The sequence below is a fragment of the Gymnoscopelus braueri genome, assembly GCF_963280865.1.
Source record: "Gymnoscopelus braueri genome assembly, chromosome: 7".
Taxonomy (NCBI): domain Eukaryota; kingdom Metazoa; phylum Chordata; class Actinopteri; order Myctophiformes; family Myctophidae; genus Gymnoscopelus; species Gymnoscopelus braueri.
In genome coordinates this window covers 26,383,486-26,403,692 of record NC_137608.1, presented here as the reverse complement: position 1 = coordinate 26,403,692, position 20,207 = coordinate 26,383,486, and the positions used below count along the sequence as shown (strand labels likewise).

Sequence of the window (20,207 nt, the reverse complement as noted above, 5' to 3'; positions counted from 1 at the left end):
TTATAGTGATTTTTCTGAAAAAAGACTGGTTTTGTGTTCATAGTGATATGTCTGGTGTTCATGGTGGCAATGGACATAATAGTTTCCATTAGGAGGAGTTCACCCAAAAAATTACTTATTTTCTATCAATTGCACACCCTATGAAGCCTTGAATCCATGGATTCTTTTTTGTTTTTGTCCCATTTCTAAGCTAATAATTTAGCTTAGCCGGTAGGAGACAAAGTAGATTATTTGTCTCCTACCGGAAATACACACGGTCATCAAATTATTGTCTTAGGAATGCCACAAAAACAAATCCATGAATTCAAGGCTTCATGGTGTGCAATTGATAGAAAATAAGTAATTTTTTGGGTGAACTACTCATTTAAGCCATTATCTCAGCAGGCCAAAGGCAGGAGGGAAATTATATTTTTAGCTAAGCTCGCAAACGGCTGGACTGATCAGCGAGAGATTTGTTATAACACATTTATTGCAAAAAAGCAAAAGACAATACTTCAATCAAAAGAAACTGCCAGTCTGTGGTCCAGACTGTGCTCCCTATGCAGCTACACCTGAGTCATCCACGCCTTGACCTTTAGAAACTTGAGGGAGTAAACTCGGCTCAATCAAAACACCCACTCATACTTACGAATCACAACCAGTTTGGCCCTTGTGGAAGGTGACTTAGATGAATAAGATGATAGTGTGTTTGGGTTATGAACTTGTGTGTAAACATAAAACCTAACATGGCACTTTAGTATTTTATGATAGGCTGACAAGGAGACTCGCTCGCTGCATGAAATTATAGGATATACTCCTTAGACGAGACTTTAAAGAAAATGTTTTTCTTTATTTTGTGATGCCCATGTGCTCGGTGCTCAGTGAATTAAAAAAGCAAAACGTTTTCGGTCCTCCTAGGACCTTCGTCAGTGCTATAATGGTCGACTTTAGTATTTTAGAAATGTATTTCATGGACATCATTAGATTAAAGCTGCACTATGTAACTTTCCTCTTCTACCCCGGATTTGAACCAAGTGCTGACATTTTTACCATTGAACTACTAGAACCTGCCTGCTTGCTCGGGATGAATTGACTCTTGACCATCAGGTCAAAATTTGTCAGATCCTGTGAGACATGACCTTTGACACGATCTAAATGTCTCAATAGAAGAGTAGGGAAACAAAATACATCCACCCCAATTGTATAGTTATATTGCATTAACATACTCTACCAATCAATTGGCATACCGACTAAATTTGGGTGAAAAGCAACAACAAAAAAACTACAGTACCAGATAATGCAACCTAAAAAAAAAGGTACTTAAAATGGCAAATATGTACTAAACGGCTTGCCCTAAAATAGAATTCCTATGAGGTGAGGCTGCAAAAAAAAGACATGGAATGATGTGAGGATGCAAATGAAAGACAAGGAATGGGAGACAGTAACTCTCCAAACATTGACAGTTTGGTTTAGGAGTCAGATGTAGAATACTACATCCAGTGTTCTGAATTCACTGTTGAATGGATGGAGATATGTTGGGCACATTCTTGGACAGTACAACAGTTTATTGTGATTTGTCTATTGTTATGTGCCATGCCCGCTGGCCTCCAGTGAATAACAGAATATTATTATTCTGTTCTATTCTAATATAGACCTTTTCACACTTGAAATATATTTGAAACTTGAATATAATACAAACATTCTAAATGGGTCCATGTTCGTTTCCGGTTGCAGTGTTTGTTAACATCAGTAGCTGACAGTTCATGAACTTGGACCCAAGCTGTTTCCTAGCAATGAGAAATCCTTCCACTGACTAGGTCTATTTACATAATATAAACATGTACACACTAATAATACTGTATTCTAATCCTGTAATCTATTCAGCATTTGGGGAGTACCGTCCGCACTTGTAGCCTGTTAGGTGTTGGTCACATGTGACTGTATACGTGAAATAAAGAACTCCTTTCTTTAGTTGGCAGCTTAGTGAATATGTTCCCTGCTCAGGAAACACTACACACATCCCTGCTAGATCGTTGTAAAACACATCCCTATCCCAGACCTCGAACCTTAGCTGCTGACCAAGCTCGACTGAGCCAAATGTGTACGTTGCATTCCATACGGGATCATTATCATCCATCACCGTCTCCGTCTCCTCGTACATGCCGTTGTAAAAGATCTTCACGTAGGCGTCTGTTTTAGTGATCGAGTCCGCCCTCAAACCTGCAGCGCGCTGGATCTCCATTTGGAGCGTTCCTCTGCCAGCCCGTAGGGGGCAGCAGTTGTGGTCCAGGTTCGGAGTCGGGGAGCAGCTCCTGTCCGCCTGGTCCACCGGAAGCTGGCTCTCCTTAATGTACTCGGTGATGGAGCTCCTCAGGTTGTTGCTAATCTCTGGGTCCTCCACCAGGTTATGGAGAGGGAAGATGGCATAAGACACCACATCAGGATTATCCTGGAGGCTCTTCATCCAGCTGTGGTATGCTTCAGATGGGTCTTGATTGTAGAGGATGTCGGGGAAGTACCTCTCTCCTCCGATCACCTCAATCTTATGGGTCATGAACCCGTGGTAGAAGCCCATGCTCATGTTGGCCTTCAGAACGTTGTCACAGTTTTGGGAAAAGGAGGCATTGGCGGGGATGAAGCCCAGGGACATCCGGAGCTCAACATTTAGGCATGATCTTATTTTGGACTCGGAGAGGCCCTTCAGTGTGGCCAGGCAAGTCCTGAAGGCAGTGACCCACTTCACCTTGCCACCGAGCCGGACCTGGGACACATGCACACAGCATCAGTTAGCATACATACACTGTATATAATTTATAATACACACACACACATTTTAATGTGGATGTTTTTTAGCTTTTTGTACATCCTTGATACAAATAGTTTGTGGTCTGATGCTGCTATTTACAGATATACTGCCACAGCCACGGATAGGCCTGAACTGCCTTTGAACACTGTTTGTATTGACCCAAAGCCCACTGACCTGGTGTATGTAGTGTGTTCCATAGGTGTCTATCAGCCGTCTATACTGAGCTCTGTGCTGGTTTGTAGCAATACTCTGTGGGAGTCTTTTCAGATGCTTGGTGAACTCTGCACTGAGCTGTGGGTGGTCAGCCAGCCTGTAGCTGAGAAAACAAGACCTGTGGAGTTAAACTCAAGCACAGTGGAAATTTAATATAGTGCTGTATAGAGGCTTCTGAGATGAAGCTGAATAAATAAGGTCACTGTAAGATCTCATCTGTTATAAAACAAATAAAATGTGTATTTGCATCTTGATCAAATGTCCTTAAAAAAGGTTTATGAACCTGTCCCACATTTTCATGATGATACAGTGTTTTCTTTCTCATTAAATATTTTTAATAAATATATTGTTCAGATGTGAAATAACATTTTACCTCAGCTAATTTCAAGCAGGTCAATGACAAACTCCTGTTAACTTGATCCAACTCTACTGTTACGACCTTTACCTGTAGTAGGTACAGCTGATGTCGTGGATGGCAAAGGTGGCCTTGTCTACGTTGTGCTGTGAGCGCGCAAACATGGCCATGTCTGAGCGACTGCCTCCCAGGACTGCCTTGCCCAGTTTGCCCTGGTCATCCAGGTAGAGTCCCATTCCCCAGTTGTTACTGACCAGGGAGTTGGAGCTACGCAGCAGGGAGCTCACTGAGTGGTGAAGGGCGCTGGAGAGCTGCTTGCTGCAGCGGCTGAAGGGACGCCAGTCCAAGACTGTTGCTGGGAGCTTCTGAATCTGAGGAGAAGGAGAGGGGAGAGGCGGGGGGTGAAAAACAGGAAATAAAGTTGGGGAAGATGAAAAAAAGAATGGTGGGAGGCAGACGGATGTCATAGAACAAATGGAGGATGGATTGAATACAAGGAGGGGGAAGAAAAGAATAGATCAGGACTCTTCAACGTTTTTCAGGCCAAGGACCCCCTAGCTGAGAGAGAGATGAAGCATGGACCCCCTCTATATTGTATAAAATTGTGTTTCAGATGAAACTTTTCTTTTTTCCCTCTACACCAAAACTTCTTTGCCTATTTTTGGCTAAAGTTCTCCTCAGAAAAGGGATTGCTAGGGTTCAAGTGGTTAATGTAAAAAAAAAAAATCCTATCACAAATATGTGGCGGCCCCCCTGTAGTAACTCTGAGGACCCCTTAGGGGTCCCGGACCCCCTGTTGAAGACCCTTGGAATAGATAGTATGGAAGTAATGACATAATTATGGAATGGAGGGAAGAGAGCCGAGAAAAGGGGAATGCCAGCACACACTGACCTGCCTAATGTTTCAGCAGGTGAGCTGTGTCTTACCTGTCCTTCGTGGAAACGGTTGGGACAGAGTGTGCAGGTCTGGTTGTCACTCAGGTGGGTTTTGACATCGATGACGTACGCTCCCGTCCGTCGCATCCGCACCACATCAAAGCCCTCCCCCGCCAGGTTATGGCCCGGAACAAAAGGTGCTTTCTCGCACTCTGACGCCGAGCCGAGCCGACAGCCATTGGCGCCACAGAACCCCAACATGACGGGCAGAGCCAACATAAATACTAAGGAGTTGCTCATTGGGCATCGTGGAACTGCCATGTGTCACTGAAATGCAAAAGGCTGAAATGATATGGTACCTATAGTATACTGTACCACCATTTAATGTAACAGTAAATCTCTGGTTAGAAGATACTACGTTTGCCTTTTAGATCAAAACTTCTATCCATATCTCAACGTAATAGGTTGCTGTGGGAAGCAGAACACAGGCTTATAAACTGGCATTTATCTACTTGACAATAAATCAGGGCACGTTTCTAATCCCCTCTCTTCTGGAAGCATTCATACACACCACAGCTGTTGTGACAACATAAACAAGCATGCACAACGGAAATGTGTACTGAATTCTTACCTTGGATGTGGTGTTTGTCTCTTCTTTTCTCCCTCGTCTTTTTCCTTCCCAGTGATCTTGAACTTGAGAGGGTGGAACTGTTTTTGTCCTCCCCAACAGAAAAGTCTCACCGGATTTTGTGACAGCTGACCAATGAATGTTGTGCCTCTCCCTTTTTCACAGACTCTCTAGAAGATTGAATAGCGGGGTATAAATGGAGCGCTGAACGTTTAACTCCAAACTGCCTGCAGTCTAGCTCAATCTGGGAAATGGACGACAGAGTTTGTGCAGTTTGTGCAGGAAGCCTGCACACTGTTCTATTGTATGTTCTCCTCTTTATGATGAAGACCAAGGGAGTTACCCTGCTTCAGGGATTTCTCTCTCTCTCTTTCTCATCCCCTCTCTCTCTCTCTCTCCACCCCCCACCAGCCCTCCCTTAGGTCAGACAGACAGACACTGATTTCCTCAGCATGAGTGGTTTTGTTTTGCTTTTCAATAGCTGGCTTTATGAATCCCCTCACAGATGTTTGTTCATGTGTGCGTAGGGGGAGGGGAAGCTTGTCTAGTCACGAGAGACGGATTGACAGCATGCCCGTAACTTACAGGAAAAGGATGGGAGAGTGTGCGTGCGCGCGTGCACGTGCTCCTGTGTTCATGGACATGTGAATACTGTATATCCATTTATCTTCCCCTCTCACTGTGCATGTCTTTGTGTTTATAATGCATGAGCCAGTCTGTCTGTGTGCTGATAACGTTAACAAAACTATGGTGTCAGCCTTGGTCTTTGTCTATTTATGGAAGATGGTGGAATGTTTGTGGTTCTCTGAGCAAGCTTTAGGGAAGATAAGTTGTACCTTTGCTTTGCAGGGCCCGGGTAGCTGGTTTTTAACTCATTTCACAAATGTCATGTTCTTTTGAAGTGAAAATAGCTCAGGTCAGGGTTTGGATCACAAATGTAGTATTCTAGGATTTCAGAAGGAGTAAATATGCAAAACTCAAACCTAGCAGGAAAAACCTTTTAGTTGTTATTTTGGAGGGGTTTGGGATATAAACTTTGAGAACCTCCGCTACAAAGGATTCAAAGTCACTTTTTGTATTATGATATTCTTTGAAAATAATGTTATTCGTCAGTCTTTTATTAAGGTCAACTGATTGGAGGTATATGGATTTTTTTGTTATCAATCGTTTTTATTATTATATCGACAATACAATCATGTTCGAATGGATACATTTTTCAACAAAAACAAGATACAAACACATACACAACTTAAAAACAACACAGAAGGTTAATAAAAATAATAATAAAAATAATAATAATAAACCCACCCACCCCTCCCCGGACCAACAATGTCTCGAAATGCAAGGGCCAAACACCATGTCTATACCTGTGCAAGGTCACAACACTGTGTACAACACTTAAGCCAAGTCTTTAAGCTTATCTGCAAAGTTAGACCACATATCAATGTTCCTCTGACTTGCTCCATGTAACCTCGCCGTTGACAGTTCTAAATAAACAATATCTAAAAACGTTAAAGCCCATTGGCGAAATGTTTTTATTTGTATGTTTGTTTCTTTTTTCTTTTTTCTATCCAACCCAGTTCAGCTAGTAATGACTAAGGCCCCAAGTAGTCCCTGTCACTGCCATAGTGTTGGTCTTTGGGAGAGTATAGCCTTCAACCACATGTCTCCTCTGATTGTCACTGATTATCTCTGGAGGAATACAATAACAGCTCATTGGATTTAACTTGACCATCTATGACAAAGCAACAACACCTCTGGGCTACGCCGGTCAGAGCCGAGGTCAAAGTGTTGTTCCAGACATTTGGACGCTGTTTGTCCAAGATAAACTGTCACACCATAACCTTGCCATCTTCTCTCTCAACCTATTGAGTTGGCTCCACATGGCCAGCTGTCATCGTCAGAGCTGATAACAACTTCCTTTGTGTATAACTATTGTGATCATTGACTGTTTATTTAGGCAGAGAGCTATTTTGCTGTACGCTGCCTCATGTATTGATTCTCCCTCTTAATACAATGTCAACTTTTTAACTTGAGAACTAGCCTGTGTCTGCTTGATTCCGTCTCATCTTTTTTAGTCTGGGTTTTCAGCTGTTTAACTAGAAAGAGTTTTTATCAACATAGAGCAAGTTTTTTCATTCCCTTATCAGCTCTATCAGTTGTCATTGACCAATTTGAAAAGTATTAAAGAATTGACTTCCTAGCTCTGCTGTCCGCATGCAAGGCACAATAAATAATGTGGAAATGTGTAGTATGTGAGATTAGTGGCACTCACTAACAGACACACACAGATACATTGCCAAACGCATCAAGGTAAGGCAAGTAGCACATGACATTGATCCCCTCAAGAGGGTGCTGTTTGCTTTGTAAATCTATGGGAGCAGCAACCCTGTCTAGTTTGCTGACTTAGACTAATGCTTTTTTATGCTATGCGTGAAATTGTATTAAATTTATTGTGCACAGAGCAAAGTAAACATGGTGAATAAGAAGCTTAAAGTGAGGATATTTTTTTTTAGAAATGTTAACAGGAGAGCAACTACTGAGTTTGTGCCTATGATTATTATTTCCACATTATGTGTGCCCCTTCAAATGAATGAATCAACACAAAAACATTTATTATGGTTCAGCCCGTCGTTTTAAATGAAATTTAATTGTGGTGTATACCTTTTTTATGCTGTACATTCAAGAATACATTGTAAATATCAAAGAGGCCAGTTAAAGTCAATATGCAAATGTCACACAATTGAATTAAAAAAAATCATTTAAAGTGAGTGTAAAAGCTTACCAAAGAACTAACATACAGATGCCGTTAACTTTCAGATTAGCAGTCATTTTAGAAGAGCCACAGTGAACACAACATCACAGGACTCGCAAAGAAAACCCTGTTTCACCAACATTAATGCTGTGATCCATAACATTTATAAAATTGCTCATCTTATATGGGTCTGAAGCTAAAAGCAGTTAACATGTGCTAATCCGTTTCGCTGTGTGTTTCTGTCTTTTCCTCCTGTCTCTGCTCTGCTCTGTCACTCCCTGCCTCTCCATCTATTTCCTCATATCCCCTAGCCCTCCTGAACACAGACACGCCCCTCCTCCTCCTCTTTACCATGACCATCACCCCTACTGCCACTAAGATCACAAGCCCAATCACTCCAAAGGCCAGCCCTGTCTTTGCTCCGCCAGACATCTGGCTTGATTGTGGGTCAACTTCCCGTGCAATCTCATTGATTTCCTCTAGGCTGGCCAGTTTCCACATCTTGGTATTTCCCATTCTGACCCAGCTCTTGCTTGCCTCCGTCATAACCATAACCGTGTTTGTAGCTAGCATGCTAATCAACGGTGGTCGAGTGAAAGGAGGTAGACGAATCGGCAGCAGTTCCCCTCCCGTGAACAAACCTGACTGGACACAGTATAGGATCTCACAGCCATCACTGACGGTGACTAGGTGTTGACTGAACTTGGGGGGACAGCGACGTTGACCCCCTGACAAGGGGTTGACTGACTCGCAGCCGAACAGGCCTCCAAAGTCCACAGAGTATCTGGTGCCAGTCTCATAGTCATTGCTCAAACAGATCATCAGACTGTCAGAAAGAAACTTCACAGGGATGAAGTTAGGGGGACAGCTCTTGACTTTGGTAAGGGGGTTCAGGAGGGACGGGCCATAGAATCCTCCAAATAAATAACCGGAGTTTTTTGGTACCATTCCGTTAAAGGCAACTCCGCACCAAACAGACTCGTCCAGACTATTGCAGACTACTCCAGACTGCAACAGACTGGTATTCGGTTGGCAAAAGTTACCATTTAAGTCTGTCAGCCGACTGGCCATTCATGTGCTAATTTGACTTTTAGCGTGCCAGCGTTGCCAGGTCTGCTTATTATAAGCGACTTTGGGCTTGTTTCCCTGCAAAGCCACTTAGGGATGTTCCCAGCGTTTTTTCTTCACTGACGTGCAGTGGTGTAAGTAACTAGTACATTTACTCAAGTACTGTACTTAAGTACAATTTTGAGGTACTTTTACTTTACTGGAGTATTTCCAATTGTCTATACTTGTACTCCACAACAATTATTTGAAATGTTTAGTTACTAGTTACTTTGCAGATATAAATCATTATGAAACATACATTAACCACTTTAGCCCTATTTTATACCTATAAGCTATTTGAAAATAGCAGATCTACAAGCTCACAACGTGTTGCGATGCACGCGTTCTGAGCTTGTAGATCTGCTATTTTCAAACATTTTTGTACTTTTACTTTTGGTACTTTAAGTACATTTTTATACCAATACTTTAGTACTTTTACTCAAGTAAATGTTGAATTCTGGACTTTTACTTGTAACAGACTCAGAGTACATCTATTGCATTCAAGCCTGGAATTTCGTCATTTTAGGGGCAAGGCCACTTGGCCTTTGGTGTTGTAATTTTTTGGAGGGCACAAAGGCCCTGCCCGGTCTTCCTGCCAGGGCAGGAAGGCCATCCAAAAAAATAATAATGATTTTTAAGTCCAAAAATGATTTTTAAGTCCAGGGAAATAATGCATTTAACTTGAAGGTTAAGGATCATTGTATTTTAATATATTATAAGAATAGTATAACTATCTGTGAAATATAACCCATTTATTTCACAAAATAATGTGTTGGCAAATGACCAATATTTAGTTATATAGGTCTCAATATGTCACATTCAGCCCTGGACTTCACTGACTGAAGTAGGGGTCACATTAATCACATTAGATTCACAGAATGTATTTTACCCACAAGTTATTTTCATTCAAATGAAATGTGAATGAACTTGCACTAATAATGACTTTAGTTGATTTTTCACTCTTTAAAATATAGTATTTCTTAATTATTAATAATTACAGCTTGTAGATTGGCTATTTTCACGATTTTAAATTGTTTTTAAATAATAATAAAAAAGGAACATACAAGATTTCCACCCGATAGCCATAATATAATAGCCAATATATGGTTCTGTATCAGTATATGAGTCCGTTTTTGCGGATTTCATTCTAATTGGCTACTATGCCTGCATATGAATTTCATGAGCCTGGGTAGGTCACCCTGGCTTGGAGATATGCCCTGTAGCGCACACTCCGCCAGTGGTGTAAAGTAACTAAGTACATTTACTCAAGTACTGTACTTAAGTACACTTTTGAGGATTTTTTACTTTACTGGAGTATTTCTAATTTTCAGTACTTTTACTTCTACTCCATACATCTCTGAGGAAAATATTCTACTTTTACTCCACTACAATTATTTGAAAACTTTAGTTATTAGTTACTTTGCAGATATAAATTATTACATTATAAAACATACAGTAACCACTTTAGCTCTATTTTATACCTAGGCTATTTGAAAATAGCCGATCTACAAGCTCACAACGCGTCGCGAATGTGAGCTTGTAGATCTGCTATTTTCAAACATTTGAGTACTTTTACTTTTGGTACTTTAAGTACATTTTGATACCAATACTTTTGTACTTTCACTCAAGTACATTTTTAATTCGGGACTTTTACTTGTAACGGAGTACTTCTACATTGCAGTATTGATACTTTTACTTAAGTAAAACATTTGAGTACTTTTTCCACCACTGCGCTCCACACAGCAGCAGCAGGTGAAAGCAATTCACTTAAACGAGGGTTGTGTTGCGCACCAAAACTGCGCAAAACTAGGTCAAATCAATCAATCTCTCTCTCTCTCTCTGGGAGCAACAACGAGAAACAGTGAATGTAGGTTTTCATAGACATGGTCGCTTGTTTCTCTCACATAATCTGGCAACACCGACAGCCCTTTGTTGTCACTGCCACTGCTCTGCCAGTCGGCTAAAAAGCTGAACATGTTCGGTCGGCTCTGGGTCGGCCGAAAAGGTCCCGACGGACCCCTAACCGACTGGCCGACGGACCCCTAACCGACTGGCCGACGCTTCCCGAAGCCAAATCGGCCCAAAGTCGGGCCGATTTGGATTGGTCTGGAGCCAGCTTAACAGAGCACCAGTAGGTGTCAACACGAGCCGAGCGAACGTAATATTTGTTCTGGCAAACTTGACGGTGACACCTAGACCACCCAAACAACCCACAATGGTAGCTTTCCACATGACATTCATATGAGTTGTAACTTTGCTGTCTCACCTCTGATCTCAATAAAGTGGGGAAGTAAGGCTGACGGCAGGAGTAATCACCTGTATCCGGGTTTTTCTGAGCCAGGGCCTGGCAAAGTGGATCTGCATCTGAGCTGAGTTTTGCACAGCGCTGGTAGACGCCCCCAAAACTGAGGTTTGAGGCGGCGCCTTCACAAGAGTTGTCATCAACGTTGGCCTGAAAGTTAAAGTTTTGCGAATCAACTTTGACACAGCCAGGGTGGGTGTTGACTGTGAAGTAAAGATCTATGGCCTTACGCACTGACAGAGCTACCTTCTCAACGGTGGGCTCTGGCAGATCAGGGAAGGTGTTGGTGTTTATGATGTAGTGCAGCGGTAGACCCGACCGGTCAATACCAACAAGATTGTTCCTGATATTTTCCTGCCACTTCTGCAGTGTGATGCCGGGGTAGAAAGGAACCCCTCCATGGCTCTTTACCAAAGAATATGTAATGTTGGACTGATATGCTTGAAGCGTTGAACTCTGTTGTGTGCTCTGGCTACTTATGTCAAATTTGAGTTTGTCGAAAAAGTTCAAGCCAGCTGAAGCTGTGATGGAGGAACTCTGTGACACCATGTCAGACACATACGTGGAACGAAGGTAGTCCTCCTGCACTAAGGAGGCTCCAGCATCAACACTTGTTATGACGTGGGTTCCATAGTCGAGCACCATCTTCTCAGAAAGATGTTTTGCCCATTTTGTCTGGTTGTTTTCAATAGCATTGGCGATCCCCGCTGCTTGCTGAGCAAATCGCGAGTCGAGAGTGAAGTCTGGATAAGCCTTTACTGTGTAGAGGAAGTTACGGACCTGCAATGGAAAGGAGCTTGTCATTATCACGTCAGACAGGGCTTGGTGCTTATTGCTGCAATAATTTTGCTTTTTTTTTTTTCATTCACTTTTAAAAGTAACTCAGTTTTTACTCCGCCACATCTAAATGCATTTAATTAAACAGAATATAGTATATTCACACACATTATGGATGAGAACTTAGAAATAGTTCTGAATGCTTCCATACTTCATCCAAAATACATTGCATATCAACTTAATCCTAATCTATTCGACAGATACGTTTTTAATAAACTAAAATAATTAAGTTATTTTCGTATGTCAAAATATACACTCTTAACTCACTTGAACTCTGGCTGTAGTTGAAGCGTCTTTGACCTGGTGAGTTTTCATCCTCTGGTTCTCAACAGAGAACTTGCCATTCAGTACTGAGAAGAAGGATATGTCTGAATTTATACTGAAAGACATGGAGCTTTTCTGCTCCAACCAGGAACTGATGATCTCTGAGTTGGTCTCCACTCCTGTCTCCTTCTGAGGGATGACAAACACCTCATCAGGGATGAGGTAGAGCCCGTCCTCTGTGGTCTGGCACTCTGAGTAGGTCAAATTCATCACCCGACCCATGTCTACGTTCCTCAAATTGTCCCAGCCTCCCCCTGGCAGCACCTCCAGGGCTGCGATGGAGAGGTTAGTGGAGGCACGGCATTGACGGAGCCAGTTGGTGGAGTGGCTGAGTGGGTGAGGGGAGCAGATATGGAGGAAACAGAGAATGAGCAATGTTCCTGCACTTCGAGCCATGGCTTAGAAGGAACTGGCAACAGCGCAAGACTGAAGATTTATATAGATCAATAGTTCCTCATTCTTGTTTTCAAATGTCAGGTTTCAAATGTCAGGTAGTCACTTTTACATTCTTTGTTAAATTGTTCCTGTTATCCTGCACTTCTGCTATTTTCGGCTAACGTTCCCACCAGAATAGGGATGCAAGGGTTCAAGCGTTTATTGTAAAAATTATAAAAAATAAAGTCCATATCACACAAAGATTTGGCGGTCCCCCTGCAGTATCTCTGAGGACCCCCTAGGGGTCCCGGACCCCCTGTTGAAGACCCCTGACTTAAAGGTCATTTGGGACCAAACATTCCCTCAGTAAAATGAAGGTAAATGACTTCAAGGTCAAAGTCGATGACACAATCATCACTAGCAAAGAAGAGATTACCTATTTGGGATGTATTCTTGACAAATACCTGACAGGTGAAAGCATGGCAACAAAGGTGGTCAAAAGAGTAAACCAGAGAACCAGATTTATGGGCAGAGTTTCCTCTTTTGTCAACCCCCAGGCCCTCAGGACCCTCTCAGGGGCCCTGATTCAGCCCCTTTTTGACTATGCTTGCTCCTCTTGGTACTCCAACACCTCAGTGTCACTGAAGACTAAGCTTCAAACCTCCCAAAACAAACTGATTCGACTACTTCTCGGACTGGGGCCCATGACCCACCTCTCTCCCACTCACTTTGCCAGCCTAGGCTGGCTCAGGGTGGAAGACAGGGTTAAACAACTAAAAATGGGACTGGTCTTCAAAATTGTAAATGCAGATTTGCCGGAAATGCCCCCTATACCCGCATATCTGTATAAATACCTCAAAAAGGTTAGTGACACCCACAGTCACGAAACTAGAGGGAGCGTAAACAACAATCTGGTACCACCCACCCATAAAACAAACATGGGCAAATTCTCCTTCTACAGCACAGCCACCAAGGTATGGAATAGTCTAACCCCATCCCTCAAAAAATGCAGTTCGCTGGGCCCATTCAAAACAGCCCTAAAAACTCATCTTTCTGGAGGCCAAAAGAGGAGCTAGTACCAGTTTCCCTGTAGACAGACGACCCCCCCCCCCTTTTTTTTATATATTTTTTATTTTTCATGCTTTTTTTGTACATAGTAGTATTTTTTTCTCTGTATTTTCATGTTGATTTTTGAACTGTTTGGTTGCTACTATATATGTCTATGAAATTAATTCAAGGACCCCAACGGAAACAAGTCCGCAAGGACTTTTTTGGTCGGACCTTTTAGACAAAAGTATTATAAATGTAACTGTGTTGTTTTACATTCTTTTGCCTAATAACATTTTCAATCAATCAATCAAAAGGGGATTTCTGAAGATCAAGCCTATAGTTCCTCATTCTTGTTTTCAAACGTCATTTTGTTCCTGTTAACCTGTTCCTGTTAACATGTTTTGTAATTGTGTTTTTAGTCTTTGATCACATGGACAGTTTTCTGTTTGTTTGAAAATGAGCAACAACAAAAAATTATTTTAATTATTTTCAGTACATGGGATGGGCTCCTATCTATATCTATGCTTCTCTCCTTTACTGTAAATAATGATGACACATTGTTGAGACTAGTAGCAGGTTCTGTTGACAACTTGTGTGTTGGAAGAGTGTATGGGTGTCACTGTGGCTGTGTCAGGGAAAGAGATTGTGTGTGTGTGTGTGTGTGTGTGTGTGTGTGTGTGTGTGTGTGTGTGTGTGTGTGTGTGTGTGTGTGTGTGTGTGTGTGTGTGTGTGTGTGTGTGCACGCGTGTGCGTGCACGTGTGTCCGTCCGTCCAGATTTTGGTGGTATAGAGATCCCCAACATGGTGTCAGACGAGCTCGATCAGGGATAGGGAGAGTCTGAGGGGGAGATCTGTCTGATTCTATTAAAACTCAGATCTTGTTTTCATTTTAACATATTTAGCCTACCATATTACAAATAGCCTTATAGCTCTTGTTATGCATACATTACATACATACAATACAACCATATACATATTTACACGCATAGGCTACATACCTACATACTTTACTACCATACATACCTACAAAGCAAACCTATTACCTACAGTACCTTCTTACATACATACATACATACTGTAGGTGTGTGTGTGTGTGTGACTAATAATAATTCTGTGAAGCTTGTATTTATATGGAATGTATAGATAGGAGTCCCGCACACATTTACTGTAAATAATTGAAAGAAAGAAAGAAAGAATCCCTATACATTTGATTGCTTATTCTTCTACCATTAAAAAATCCCCCAAAATCCCAGACAATATTGTTAGTCACATGGGAAGATATGAAATTAGGAAGTGCCCAGTTAAGTGTTTCCTTTTACATGTTGGTTATAGGTCACATGCTGTCATTGGAAATTCCTCAATCTGAACAGACAGTATTCAAGCCTTTGTCTCATTTAAGTCATGCTATTGTGCCTCTCTGTCAAAATGAGTAATTTCAGTGAAAAGGGAGATCAACAAATAACACAAAGTAAATAATAGTTCAGTCAGTCAGCAACATCAGTGAAATTAGTGTGATGTTAAAGTTCTAGGCCTATATACTGATACTAATAATTGCTATGTAATGTTTGTTTGGTAAAAGGGGTCTCCCTTCTTTTTTGTGTCATCACTTCCAATTTGACTTGTTTATCCTGCATGAGTTCTCCTGGCTGGATACAATTGGCATCCTGACCTGAAAATGTATTTATTGTTTGTTTACGAAAGAACAATTAGGCAAAGGCAATTACTATTATGGCGTGTTTAGATTAAATGGTTTGCATATGATGATGATAGCTAATGGGGTTTAGACTTTTTTTTTAACTTTTCAAATACGTGTACCTTCTTCTTCCCAGTAGATGGCGCGAAAAACAAATAGGCTACAAGATCAAACTTCGTATTGGTACCAGGTCAGTGACTGTTAAAGGCTTAAATGACAACTCAACACTTCAACAGCACTGTTAGATTAAATCTTATTCGAGGATTACTTGGGGACTATTGATTAGATTGGCGCCACAGCTCCTCGAACTGAATTTATTCCATGAAATGTTTTTGCTGCTGATAAGAAAACCTTAACGACCGCTTGTCGTCACACCCTTCACCGGTCAATGCTGTTTGAGATAATTACCTCAAGTGGCTCTGTAGAGTACCAGTGGTGGGAAAAGTACTCACACCTTTTACTTAAGTAAAAGTGTCAATACCACAATGTAGCAATAAGTCCGGAATTTAAAATGACTTGAGTAAAAGTAGCCTACAAAAGTATTGGTAAAAGAAATGTACTTAAAGTACCAAGAAAGTAGGCCTACTCATTATTCTGAATGTCCCATTTCACAAGTTTTCAAATATATTTTGAAAATAGCAGATCTACAAGCTCACAATCCCTGCATTGCCACGCATTGAGAGCTTATAGGTCGGCTATTTTCAATTGTTTGTAATGTTTTTGTAATAATAATCAAAATCTACAAAGTAACTAGTAACTAAAGTTTTCAAATAACAGTGGAGTAAAAGTACAATATTTGTCTCTTGTGGAGTAGAAGTAAAAGTACTGAAATTGGAAATACTCAAGTAAAGTAAAAAATACCTCAAAAGTATACTTAAGTACAGTACTTGAGTAAATGTACTTAGAATACTTTACACCTCTGTGTAGAGACCAGAGACTCGACACGCCACGACGTCATCTGCTGCTGTTTTGTCCATGGGCCAAATGATGAGCTGTGTGTGCAGCCAAACCTAAGATAATATATAGATCTACTGTAAAAAATCATCTGTGTTCATTATATTATAGGGTCTACAAATGTAAAATGTGGAAACACCAAGAGTTACAAATGGATAGGCTAAATGAACAAAGAGGCTTTTATAGTTAGAAATAGGCTAGTACCGATTTGGATGACATAAGCTTATACAGCCAGGATATGTTGGCAGATGTTCTTGACATGAGTCTTTTTTTCCTTCTTTGTTTTTTCCACACACACGTTATGCATCTTAAGCGTACACATAGTTTAGTCTAGTAGTTCAAATATTATTTTCACAACAAATACCATTTGGCTGTAACGCGCTCCGTAGATGCGTGCGTAACGGTGCGTAATAGTCTTTCCAAAACGCATCATAGGCTACTCTCGCCATGCAGTTTAGCATAATCATTATATGAGTCGAAAACATCAAACCGCTATTTGGAATGTCCTGCAATATAGACTAATGTGGTGGCAAATCACATGAAATCTTCTATGTAATTAATTGAATGAGATTGTCCAGCTATAAGCTATTCACTTGAGCACTTTTTTTCAGTTTGTAGGCTGCATGTCCATTGTAGGCTAGGCCTGTAATTTGTCTTAAATTTAAAAATAGCATATACATGCGACTGAATTAGACAGATATGAACCCACTTAATAGGAAACAGGCTACAGGCTATTTGTATCTTTTCAAAAGAGAGAAAATTGAGTAAGGAAATAGGACACATCAGGATCAGGTGATGAATTAAAAATATGTTTTATTGTTTATAGGTACAATACGTTTGTGCATCATGGAAAGGTATGTGTGTGAAGGCATTCTCTGTTGTAGAAAAAAAACAACTAAAGGAAAATTGAAGCTCTACTCGTGAAATGAACGCTGAGACAGCTGAAGGTACACAGTCCAGTGTTTGACAGCATTAATCAAACGTCCTGTCAGTCAGTCACTTCTTTGCAGCAGCTTTAGCTCGGGTGGCTCTCCTGGCGACACTGAGCTTGGCTTTTCGGGGACTCTTATTGGGCTTCTTGGCCGCAGCAGGTCTTTTAGTCTTCTTGGGACTCTTTCTCCTTTTCGCGGGAGACTTCTTAGCTTTGGGCGCGCTGCTGCTGGGCGCAGCATCTCCTCCATCCACCACAGCTGCTTTGTTAACGGCCGCTGGCCTCTTGACTTTACTGGACCGTCGCTTCTTGGCTGCGGATGCCCGCCCTTTCACCGCCTTCTTCTTTCGAGGTGCTGCCGGGGGCTTCTTGTTGAGCCTGAAAGAGCCCGAGGCGCCCGTGCCCTTGACCTGCACCAGACACTTGTTGGCCACCATGCGCCGCACGGTGAGCAGGACCCTCGCCTTGTTCTTCAGCACGTCATACCCGCCGGCCTGCAGGCCTTTCTTCAGCGCCGCCAGGGACGTGCCTCCACGCTGCGTACTGGAGCCAGAGAGGACCTTCACGATCCGATCAGACACAGTGGGGCCCGTCTTCTTCACCTGTTTTTGATTGATTGATTGAATACTTTATTAACAGTTTGCAACCCAAAAAAAAGCACAGAAAGTACAGTTCTATATAAAATGATGCTAAAAAAGCACCATGGCTTGTTTTCCATTGGGGTCCTGTGTATTCATCAGTGGTGGAAAAAGTACTCAAAGTAAAAGTATCAATACTGCAATGTATAGGCCTACTCTACAAGTAAAAGTCCGGAATTCAAAATTTACGCAAGTAAAAGTACAAAAATATTGGCATCAAAATGTAGGCCTAAAGTACCAAAAGTAAAAGTAGCCTTCTAGTTATGCAGAATGACCCTCTAAAATGTGTAAAAGGCTTTTAAAAATAGTAGATCTACAAGCTCACAACATGTTGCTGTGTCCTGCAGTGACATTGTGAGCTTGTAGTGCGGCTATTTTCAAATAGCCAAAGTTTACATATAGGGCTGAAGTGGTTAATGTATGTGTTGTAATAATAATCAAAATCTACAAAGTAACTAGTAGGCTATTACGTTTTCAAATAATTGCAGTGGAGTAAAAGTACAATACTTGTCTCTGAGGTGGAGTAGAAGTACAAGCCTAGAAAAATGGAAATACTCAAGTAAAGTAAAAAAAAACCTCAAAATTGTACCTAAGTAGGCCTACAGTACTTGAGCAGGCTACAGTTAGACTACTTTCCACCACTGCAATTCATCGAAACATTTAATGCCAAACAATAACAAAATATACCTTGGATGATCTCCTCCTGGGACACTTAGGTTTCACAGCAGACATGTTAAATAATGTCTGCTTCAGGCTAAGTGAGAGATGTGATGCTAGAGGGTTTGTAGGTCAGCTCTGTAGTGACACCCACCACACTGATAACACTTATAAAGCGTCATTGAGAACCGCGTAGACTCAACAGAGTCTCTCTCATTCCCCCTTAAGACTGGAAGGACTTGTGTTTTCTTCAGGCAGATTCTGTTAAATTTCATTCGTGAAATGTATCGCATTCCTAGAAAAAAATACACCATGCGATTCAGAATATGTTTGAGAGTCTGTTAAGACAGGTTTATCAAAAAACCTGCACGACTTTATTGTTAAATTGCCCATGGCCAGTGGTTCTGTGTCATTTCAAAGATGCATATTTTGGACGTTTTAGCTAAGTTTCACTCTGTAAACTCTTTAGTGCAAACTTCAACATTTGCATGCATGCTAACGTAAATATGATTGATACAATGGCTCAAAAACGGGATTTGATTTGAGTGATATTAGGGATTTAAAAACATAAAAAAATGACCAAAGAAGCACAACTCATTTTAGACCCACTATTAACAAATTAAACATAGGCTACGAATCAAACCTCTGCCTTCAATACATACATAGTTGATCAGACTTTTCTCCGAAGCAAATTAATCTTCACATTTTGCATTATGTATTTCATGTGGAAAAAGGCTTTGTCCAAGCATTTGTGTCTGTGGGGTGGTGTTGGAACTGAGCCAAAATATCAGTCTGTGCGCGGGCTGGAGAGATGAAGAGAGAAACGAATTTATGAGTCATTTGGCGGGCATTTCCCCCACTTTAACCAACACATTCTCACATTAGGCTATAAGGATTATTAAGGAATATTTTATTCATGCATTTCTGTTTTATTAGCCTAGCTTATTTTACTCCATTATGTGATATGTTCATACATTTTTTTTGCTGCCTTTTTAACTTCTAAATGTAAATTCCAAAATCTTCTAATGAAGTAAACATCTGAATGATGAAATGACCTCACTCACTGTTAAATCTTTATGAAGCCAATGTCTATAATGTATATTAAACATAATGATTATAATCTGCTTAATAACACTGTAATTAGTTACAAGCTAAATAGGCCTATTCATTATGCTTTATAACAATAATCATATAAAGCATTTTAGGACTTAATCTTATGATGTCTACATGTTTTTCAAAGGTGCTATATTTAAAAAAAATATGAAAATACCATAGGGATGTCAGACTGTATGGACCATAACAAAGTCACATACAAATTCATTGCATTACAAAATATTTATTTAACTACAGTGCAATATCAATGTTGTCTTTTGTTGGTAGTGCAGCCAAACGTAAGCCACTCATCCTTGCTGTGACCAAAGCAAAAACAATTTGGACTTGCATGCCCTGCATTGCTATTATATATATTATTATTTATTCTTCTTCTTTTAATAGGAGTGTAACCAGGTCTCTACAAAAAAAAAACTTTGGACATGTCTGACTTATAAGGTCAAGTACCATATGCTTAATACTTAATAATTGACACTCATAGTCTCAGACATTTGTTGTTCAATCATAATGTATTATATAGTTGTAATACATCATTGTATAATGAATTATAATGACATATAGTGTTATATGTGTGATTATCTTATAAGTGGTCATTGGCTGCTATACGTCAGTGGTTC

General features: G+C 40.8%; 3 protein-coding genes across 3 annotated transcripts; all 3 read right to left on the bottom strand.

The window, feature by feature from the left end:
- Positions 1-844: 844 nt before the first annotated feature.
- On the bottom strand, positions 845-5,213 carry prf1.5 (perforin 1.5). Its single transcript, XM_080433406.1, has 5 exons — positions 4,861-5,213; positions 4,281-4,556; positions 3,444-3,724; positions 2,960-3,101; positions 845-2,740 (listed from the first exon to the last, which is right to left on the bottom strand). The coding sequence occupies exons 2-5, from the start codon at positions 4,548-4,550 to the stop codon at positions 1,856-1,858; spliced, it is 1,578 nt and encodes a 525-aa protein (XP_080289532.1). The 5' UTR covers positions 4,551-4,556; positions 4,861-5,213; the 3' UTR covers positions 845-1,855.
- A 969-nt stretch (positions 5,214-6,182) lies between these two features.
- mpeg1.1 (macrophage expressed 1, tandem duplicate 1) lies at positions 6,183-12,578 on the bottom strand (the record flags this gene model as incomplete). The annotated part of the gene is made up of 3 exons (XM_080433549.1): positions 6,183-8,590; positions 10,842-11,801; positions 12,126-12,578. The coding sequence occupies 3 exons, from the start codon at positions 12,576-12,578 to the stop codon at positions 7,829-7,831; spliced, it is 2,175 nt and encodes a 724-aa protein (XP_080289675.1). The 3' UTR covers positions 6,183-7,828.
- A 4,471-nt stretch (positions 12,579-17,049) lies between these two features.
- On the bottom strand, positions 17,050-18,612 carry LOC308088447 (histone H1.5). Its single transcript, XM_080432905.1, has 2 exons — positions 18,511-18,612; positions 17,050-17,787 (listed from the first exon to the last, which is right to left on the bottom strand). Exons 1-2 carry the CDS (start codon positions 18,553-18,555, stop codon positions 17,251-17,253), a joined length of 582 nt encoding a protein of 193 aa, XP_080289031.1. The 5' UTR covers positions 18,556-18,612; the 3' UTR covers positions 17,050-17,250.
- Between the last annotated feature and the right edge of the window lie 1,595 nt (positions 18,613-20,207).

Coding starts and splice junctions, on each gene's coding strand:
- prf1.5 (XM_080433406.1), bottom strand. CDS start 4,550: ATGGCAGTTCCACGATGCCCAATGAGCAACTCCTTAGTATTTATGTTG. Junction 3,725..4,280: donor ACCGTTTCCACGAAGGACAG/GTAAGACACAGC, acceptor CCTTCTCCTCAG/ATTCAGAAGCTCCCAGCAAC. Junction 3,102..3,443: donor ATCAGCTGTACCTACTACAG/GTAAAGGTCGTA, acceptor TTGTTTTCTCAG/CTACAGGCTGGCTGACCACC.
- LOC308088447 (XM_080432905.1), bottom strand. CDS start 18,555: ATGTCTGCTGTGAAACCTAAGTGTCCCAGGAGGAGATCATCCAAG. Junction 17,788..18,510: donor CCAGGAGGAGATCATCCAAG/GTATATTTTGTT, acceptor AATCAAAAACAG/GTGAAGAAGACGGGCCCCAC.